The 8,535-nt window shown below is 55.7% G+C and overlaps 1 protein-coding gene across 1 annotated transcript; it reads left to right on the forward strand.

Moving 5' to 3' along the window:
• The first annotated feature begins 1,432 nt into the window (after nt 1-1,432).
• On the forward strand, nt 1,433-5,905 carry LHX1 (LIM homeobox 1). The gene is made up of 5 exons (XM_004590949.2): nt 1,433-1,694; nt 3,437-3,663; nt 3,767-4,044; nt 4,993-5,158; nt 5,462-5,905. The coding sequence occupies exons 1-5, from the start codon at nt 1,525-1,527 to the stop codon at nt 5,839-5,841; spliced, it is 1,221 nt and encodes a 406-aa protein (XP_004591006.1). The 5' UTR covers nt 1,433-1,524; the 3' UTR covers nt 5,842-5,905.
• Nucleotides 5,906-8,535: the final 2,630 nt, after the last annotated feature.

Here is an 8,535-nt window from a genome sequence, read left to right on the forward strand (position 1 = left end):
GGTGCAGCCGCCACTGATGCTCTAAACGCGGTCTCCCCGCACTCTCCCCGGCCGGGGGATGCAGGATGGTTTACAGAGGGACCGCGAGGCGCTGATTGGTCGCCGCCCGCCGTGACGTCGGCGGGCGCTGCATTAAGGCGAGGGGGCTTCCAGAGCTCTGCCAACAGCCAGGAGCAGTGACCGAGTCGCCGAAGCTGGGGAGAGACGCGCGGGGCCAGCGGACGGGGCCAGGAGACCAGGGAGCAAAGGGACGCGCGCCCTGGGAGAGCCAGCGACGAGCCGTGGCGCGGGCGGCGACAGCGGCGCGGACTGCCGGCCTGTTTCAGCCGCCTGTTTACTGTGGCCGCTGCACCGGGACATTTTAAAAACGCTCTCCAAGCTGTCCCCCTCCCCCCGACTCCTCTCGCAGCAAAAGAGGAAAAACAAAAAGGAAGGAGGAGTCTAGAAAGGAAACTCAGATTTGCCATTACAACGAAAAGAAAGGGGGAAAAAGGAAAAAAAAGTCGAGCGACCGTGGGGTTGGACGCAGGCAGGCGGAGCGTGGGCCGAGCGATGCGGGGCTGCGCACCGCAAGTTGCGACTGGAGCCACGGGACACAGCCAGGCGCGGTGAGAAGCCAGTCCGGGTCTCTTCTGTCCTCCGAAGGAGCCCGGGCGCGGGGAGGGCCGCCCCGAGGACTCGGAGGCCGGGCAGGCCACAGGCCGAACTGACTGGGCCGGAGCGGCGGAGAGCGTGCCTGGCTGCGTTTGCCCGAAGTTACTCCTCTGCATTTTCGATCGACACTCGACACATACACAAACACTACTCGAAAAACGAGGGAAAGCCAACTCGTAACAGCAACCAACAAGATCTTCCTCTTCCTCTTCCTCCCTCCCTCCGGGGCCTACCTACCCCCGCCCCTCCCCCAGACCCAGCGCTTGTCCGGCTGCTGCACGTTGCCGCCAACAGTTTAGGATCCAAAGCTTTTTTACTCGCTTGATTCTTTTCTTAGCTCCCCCCCTTTTTTTCTTCAAAGAGGGAGGAAATCCCGGCGGTGGGCAGCCTGACACGCACACGCCCGCTCGCGTAGCCCGACAAAAGCAGATGCACTTTGACTTGTGACAGCTCTACCTCAAGCCCGGGAGAACTAGGCGGCACGGCGCCCGCCACGCGAGCTCGCGGCGTCTTTCTCTTCTTCTCCGTCTCCGCTTTATTCATTTATTTCCTTTCCTGCCATCGTCGTTCTTGGTGACCTTCACTCTTGCGCGGGCTCTGGGCAGAAGAGTCGCTTTCTTGCGTGCCCGAGACTCCTCCTCCTCCTCGCCCCGGGCTGTCCTCCGGAGCTTTGGGACTCCCGTGGCGCACGTCCAGTCGACGCGGCCCTGTTTTGATTTCCTGGTGCGGGTTTTGATTCGCTTTCCGTGAGGGTCTGCTCCTCTGTTTCGAGGGGGCTCTCGTCGGTCCTCTTACGAAGTCGTCCCCTCGGCTCTGCCTGCTCTCTCCCCCCCCCCCATCTCCGGGCCTCACCTAACCAAACCAAAGACCATGGTGCACTGTGCCGGCTGCAAAAGGCCCATTCTGGACCGCTTCCTCTTGAACGTGCTGGACAGGGCCTGGCATGTCAAGTGCGTCCAGTGCTGTGAATGTAAGTGCAACCTGACCGAGAAGTGCTTCTCCCGGGAAGGCAAGCTCTACTGCAAGAACGACTTCTTCCGGTGAGTCCTTGCCACCCCGCGCTTCTGCCGCTCCCTCCCCGCGGGCTGTGCCCTGGCGGCTTCGGAGCAGAGGGCAGGGTGGCCGCCGCCGCGGTAGAGCTGCCTCAGGAGAGCGCAGCGAGTCCCGCGAGCGCCGCCTCTTCGCCAGCTGGCGCGCTGGGCGCCTGTGACGCGCGGCCCTGCTTGTGTCCTAGAAACTAAGAGGTCCGTCTGGGTTACACGTGCTTGGGAAGAAAGGGTCTGAGCCCTCCACCGGTTCGGAAGCCCCTGCAAGTGTGGAAGAGACCGGGTGTCCCGGCTCTCGTCTTTCCTTTAACCAAGCTCTCCAGCAACTGCTCCCTCTGGGCCTCCCAGGGTGCTCGGCCTCCAGGCTGAGCTTAGAACTGGACCTCGCTCCCTGCCACTACCTGGGCGGTCTCGGAATAGTCTTGGCGGGAACTGCGGCGCCTTTGGCAAGCAGTGTCCCCGCCACCTGCTGAGACAGCGGCAGGAAACAGCTTGGTCTGGTAGTCGAACTTGCAGGCGCGGGAACCTACCCGAACCCGGACCGGCCTCCTAGTGCAGACCTGTGCGAACAGCGCTACTGTAGCCCGGCAGTGCCCCAGCTTTTCCCTGCTTCCCTTCTCCTGCCCTGCACATCCCCAGTCGGAGTCGGCGGGGCCGCTTTAGACCCTTCCCCGGCACCGCGCGTCACCCCTTGGCCAACAGTTGTAAAAGCCGAGATTGTGCTGGTTGCAGCCTGGAGACTTCTTCCCTCCCCATTCCCCTCCTTCGTTTAGCTTTTAAGTTGTGTTTTGTTAAGGTCACTATCTTGCTACCACATCCGTACAAACACCCAAGTCAACAGAGAACAACAGGCGCAACTGCGAATTGTTAATTGCATCCGGCGGCTTTGAAACAGCGCGATTTCGCCTGGCTTTAGCTTGTTTTCTCTAGATTTGCGGTGCTGGACAAAAATGGGGAGGGAGAGACGAGCAGGGAGGGATGCGGAGCCACCCCGGCCGCTTGGTCTAGAAGCCCAGGCCGCTTTGGGATGCGCGGATCGGCTCTAGGCGAGCCGCGGTGCGGAGCGCTTCACGCGCGGGTCCTAGAGGAAGCGCTAGCTGAACCTGGAGCCTCCTTCGGCCACGCCGGCTTTACACGGTTGTGGCTGGATCAGAAACAGTTGCTGGTGACTGTGGGCTACACAGGCCTGACATCCGCACAGCGCAGCAGGCGCCTGGAATCCACGCTCCAGGCTCCTGGTTGCGCCAGTCTGCCGGCTTCGGGCAGGAACAGGCAGCAACCCAGCCACGGCCACCGGAGCGCTCTATGTCTAGATTTGTTTTCCCACGGTCGGGCTGAACTTCGCCTATCCCCAGCCCATTGTGCCGGTTCTTTGGGGAGACAGACGACCTGGAAGGGAAAGCCGTGTATGGGGCGGTGTTTACAGGGTGTTAACATTGCAATTTGACTTCCCTGAAACGGAAGAGTGCTCCCAGACGTTCCTCTGCGCTCTTTACCCCGGGAACTACGCAGGGGCAAGGAGGTAGCTTGGGACTACTCTATCTAGCCCGTTGTCTCTTCACTCACTTTCCCTGCTGCCTGGTGCGTCCTGCCTCCTGGCCGGCCTGCTTCACCACGCTTTCCCTTTTTCTCCCTCCCACATCAATTCCCACATCACTTCTATTCTTTCTATTCTTTCTCCTTCTTTCTCTGGTGCTCCTCTCTCTGCCAACAACCCCTTTACTCGTCCCTTGCAGGTGTTTTGGTACCAAATGCGCTGGCTGCGCGCAGGGCATCTCCCCCAGTGACCTGGTGCGGAGAGCACGGAGCAAAGTGTTTCACCTGAACTGCTTCACGTGCATGATGTGCAACAAGCAGCTCTCCACCGGCGAGGAGCTCTACATCATTGATGAGAACAAGTTCGTGTGCAAAGAGGATTACCTAAGTAACAGCAGTGTCGCCAAAGAGAACAGCCTCCACTCCGGTGAGGCCCTGATTCTTGACTGTCCCCAGTGGGCAGGTGGGGGTCCTGGGGGAGGAGGTCTTGCCAAGGTCCCTGTTCTCACCTGTCACTTCCTTCTCCTCAGCCACTACGGGCAGTGACCCCAGTTTGTCTCCGGATTCTCAAGACCCATCGCAGGACGATGCCAAGGACTCGGAGAGTGCCAATGTGTCAGACAAGGAAGGAGGCAGCAACGAGAATGATGACCAGAACCTGGGTGCCAAGCGCCGAGGGCCACGTACCACCATCAAAGCCAAACAGCTGGAGACGCTGAAGGCCGCCTTTGCTGCCACGCCCAAGCCCACACGACACATCCGTGAACAGCTAGCTCAGGAAACCGGCCTCAACATGCGTGTCATCCAGGTCAGCCCCGCAGGGCCCTCAGAGCACCTTGTCCAGGCTGGGGGAGCCCAGTGTGGAGGAAGGCAGTGCGTTGGGGCTGGGCTTGGGGGCTGGGGCAAAGGGGGTATGGCTGCAGAGGCTCCCCGTCTTTGAAATGACCGGGGCTGGAGAGGGAGATGCCTGGAGCTAAGCCTAACTTACCCAGCTTGGGGCACAACCCCATACTAAGTTAGGAAGTCATGGAGAGGACACTGTGCCTATCAGCCTGGCAAGAGAAAAGTCCTCAGCTCTGACTCTGTGGGTGTCTGGCCCAGTCAGACAAGCCCCAGAGCAGGGATTTCCCCTTCAGAGAAAGCTGGGTGTGTGGGGGGGTGCCTGGATGGAAGGGAGGGTGGTCCTGCCCAGGGTCGGCCCTGGGGAGCAGAAGCCAAGCCCTTTGGAAGCATCTGGGCCTGGGCCTGAGTGTGATATGTTGTGAGGAGGTGTCACAGCATGGGGGTGTTGGCTGGTGCCACTCTGACCCACTGCTCAATGTTGAGTTCGGTGCCTTCTGTGAAAGTGTGGGTGGCTCTGGGGATGTGGTGACTGCCTGGGCTGGGGTGTTCAGTCTGCTTCTAAGAACAGGCACTCCTGAGCGGAGGCCCCGGGGCCTCTGGGAGGCAGCGCACACCTGTGCAGGGGGAATGGGTGGCTGTGTGCCTGTCGCTATGGGTGAGAGGCTATGGAGAAGTCTAGCGGAAACTGTGGCAGTGTGCCCTGTAGTAAACACCGCCGACTATACCAACTGCTTCCCGTCGGACAGGAGGCTTGCCCAGGTGTCCTCTACCACACAGCGCGTTCGCACGCACACCCAGGGCCCGGGAGTCGGAAAACTACAGGGCTGGAAAAGCACAGGGCTGGAGGACAGGGACCCGTGGGCATGCGGGAATGGAAAAGAGGAGCAGCGGCCTCACGGACTGCTCGCTTCAGGTCTGGTTCCAGAACCGGCGCTCTAAGGAGCGGAGGATGAAGCAGCTGAGCGCGCTGGGCGCCCGGCGCCACGCCTTCTTCCGCAGTCCGCGCCGGATGCGGCCGCTCGTGGACCGCTTGGAGCCGGGAGAGCTCATCCCCAACGGCCCGTTCTCCTTCTACGGAGGTGAGTTCGCGGTCGAGCTGCGGGGCGCGGCCGGGCCGGGCCGTGTTGGCTTCGCAGGAAGCGGGGTGGCTGCGCAAAAGACGCTGCCCGCGTTCTTGGAGAAGAGGGGGCGAGAGGGCGCCAGGGTTGCGGAGTAAGGCTTGGAGAGATGGCGAGACCCAGGGACGAAATCTTGGCCGTGCCGGAGGAAGGGGAGCGCCGAGCCGCAGCTGCCGCCGCCTCCCCGTCCCGCGCGCGGCGGCTTGTCCGAGTCACCTTCCGCGTGCTTCCCGCCCTGACGCTCTCCCCTCCGCCGCTCCGCAGATTACCAGAGCGAGTACTACGGTCCCGGGGGCAACTACGACTTCTTCCCGCAAGGCCCCCCGTCCTCGCAGGCTCAGACGCCGGTGGACCTACCCTTCGTTCCCTCATCCGGCCCTTCTGGAACGCCCCTGGGTGGCTTGGAGCACCCGCTGCCAGGCCACCACCCTTCGAGTGAGGCGCAGAGGTTCACCGACATCCTGGCACATCCCCCGGGGGACTCACCCAGCCCAGAACCCAGCCTGCCGGGGCCTCTGCACTCCATGTCAGCTGAGGTCTTTGGGCCCAGCCCGCCCTTCTCCTCGCTGTCTGTCAATGGCGGGGCGAGCTACGGGAACCACCTGTCCCACCCCCCAGAAATGAACGAGGCGGCCGTGTGGTAGCGGGGGTCTCTCACAGTGCACGGAATACGTGGTTGTACAGAAATGAAACTTTTATTTAAGGAAACAGACACGAAGGGGGGAAAAAACCTGAAAAACAAGGCCGCTCCCTCCACGCTCCCTCCAGTCTCGGGGATGTGCTCAAAGTTTAGGGAGACTGGCTGGAAAGCAAAGGGAAAACACGGAGCAGGATCCAAATCTGCCTCGAGGTGGGACTGGGATCGGAGCATTGGCTGGCAAGGTGCAGGACTGGGGCTCCAGAAGGGGAACGCAGACTGTCCCCATCTGCGACTTGGACAGGCCCCCACCCCCGACCCCGGATCCGCAGAAACACTCAGCAGGCGCAAAGACGCGCCCTGCAGCCACAGGCCGGTGCGCGCCCTGTCTTTCCCAGAGCCGCCGGGAGGACGGAACCTGGTACGGTCAAGGGAGGGCAGTGAGGTGTTCGGGTTGACTCCCGGGCAAGCCATGAGGGTTCTAGCTCTGATATCGCTGATGAGTGTTGTGCCCAATTCAGCGACAGCGGCCACAAACTCTTGTAGCTTCAGAAACACCGACCTGCTGTGCATCAGGTGGGACTCTTCTCTCTATATATTTTGTCTCTGGGTTTTTGGTTTTTGTTTTTGCCAAAATTGCAAAATTCTAAATGTTAATCCCTCAGTATCAACTCCTCTACCTTCACCAAGCTCTGTGCGTGCACACACACACACACACACACACACTCTGTCTCACAAGGCTCCGGGAACATGACTTGAACTCAGCTGTACAAGAGAAAGTATTATACCCTCACACACAAAAAGTTTAAAAAAAAAAAGACTATTGAATTAAAACAGTCAACTGTTTACGTATACTGTTAAATTCAGGAGTTCAGTGTTTTACTAATATATCCTGTTTTTGAAACCTCTTGTTCAATAACAAAATGTTTTGAGCAATCAACCAAAATTGTTCCTTTTCTTTTCCTGTAGATGTTCTGACAGATTTACAGGGCTTGGGGCTCACTGTGCTAGTATGTTAAAAAAAAAAAAAGGTGTTGTTTACACGAGGCGAAGAGAAAACACGATATTCAGACAGTTGCCAAATAGAATAATTATAGCACAAATACTGTAAAGGTGCCTGGCACCAGCAACCTGAGAAAGTGTTTAGAAAAAAAGTGTTACAAGGTTTAAAAAAAAAAAAGACATCTTTGCTAATTTTTAGTCCTGTTAAACGTTCATGGAATTGTTAATATGACTTATATAGACCCACACAGGTTTTATTTTTGTGTCTTTAAAATAAAAGTCCAAAAATATTTAAATTTTATGGTCAAATATGCAGTCAACAGCTGCTACTTTTTCTTTATATATTAAATTTCTCATGTCTTTTATTGTTCTAATAAACCTAAGCTTGTGTGACCTCCAGTGCATATTAGACCATTCACTGTATGAAAGAAAACATGTTGAATAAATTTGTGAGTTTTTAATAAAAATAGAAAATCTGATGTTTAGCTAATTGGTGCTGTGTTCTTTGATGTTTTCAATAACCAGCTCTAAGCCTGGGTAGGGCACAGGATGGGCCCTCCAAAGCCAGGAGGGACAGAAGCAGGGTTGAGGGACATGTGTTTTTTAGCCCTTTGCTAATACCGGCCAAGCTTTACTCCATGGCTTCCTGCTGTTAACTACAGATTTGCATTCCATGGCTTTAACTGATAGGGTTGAAGAGATGTTCGTGGATATGTTTAATATACAACTTGAAATAGAAATCAAATCCATGGCTCAGAATGAGTGGTCTCGGTCTGTGATGGAGCGTGATCGGAAGCATTCTCGCCCCCTCTCCCCGCACGTGCAAAATCCGTCCGTGAATGTCAGCTGCTTGGAAAAGCAGTCAGAGGTGGTCCCTTCCAGCTTCAGTTCATAATAATCCAGCTTTCTAATTTGGTGGTTTGAAAGATAACCAAATGCATGGACACCATAGCTGGAAATGAAATACTTTAATCCCTTTCACAGAACTGACAGGAAACTGTTGTGTCCTAGTATTTGCTAACATGTGAAGAGTTCCACACACACACACACACAAATGTTTTGCATGGCACAGGATTCATATTAAGTTTCTCTGCAAGATGAACTCAAATAACTAATATAGAAATCAAATGTCAACTGGGAGTTGCTAATAGGTTCTGAAAAGTAGTTCAGTCCCTTCCAAGCCTTCATTACACATGGAAGGAATTTGAATATTTGATGTACTGTGAAATATTTGGCGAGGGTGTGTGTGAATGCCAGACACTATCAGCATGTCAGAATTTTTCATTTCACCTAGATTTCTGTCTGGGTTATCTATGTCCTTATTTGAAAAAAAAAAAATCAAAGGTTTCCCATTAAATGGTATGTAATTTCCAGTGCTGTTTTCAGATTATGTTAAAATGCAGCCAAGTTTCTGTTTCCTGCAGAGGTGGCGTTAAGATAAGCAATATTTCACTGCATCCATATAATGGTTTATCTCATGGTGTTGGGGGGTGACTATCAGGGAGAAATCTGGCAGTGTTCTTGCAGAAATAAAGATTTATGACATGCAAGGGAGACTTTTGAAACTCTTAGCTTCTGAGTGCAGCATACTTCTTCCTCTGCTTTCTTTGCCGTTGCCGGCTGGGCTGATTCATTCAGCCCTAGTAGTGTATATACATTCAACCACAGCCAACGTATTCATTAGAGCCACAGCCCTCTG

Source organism: Ochotona princeps, chromosome 17, assembly GCF_030435755.1.
Source record: "Ochotona princeps isolate mOchPri1 chromosome 17, mOchPri1.hap1, whole genome shotgun sequence".
Lineage (NCBI taxonomy): Eukaryota > Metazoa > Chordata > Mammalia > Lagomorpha > Ochotonidae > Ochotona > Ochotona princeps.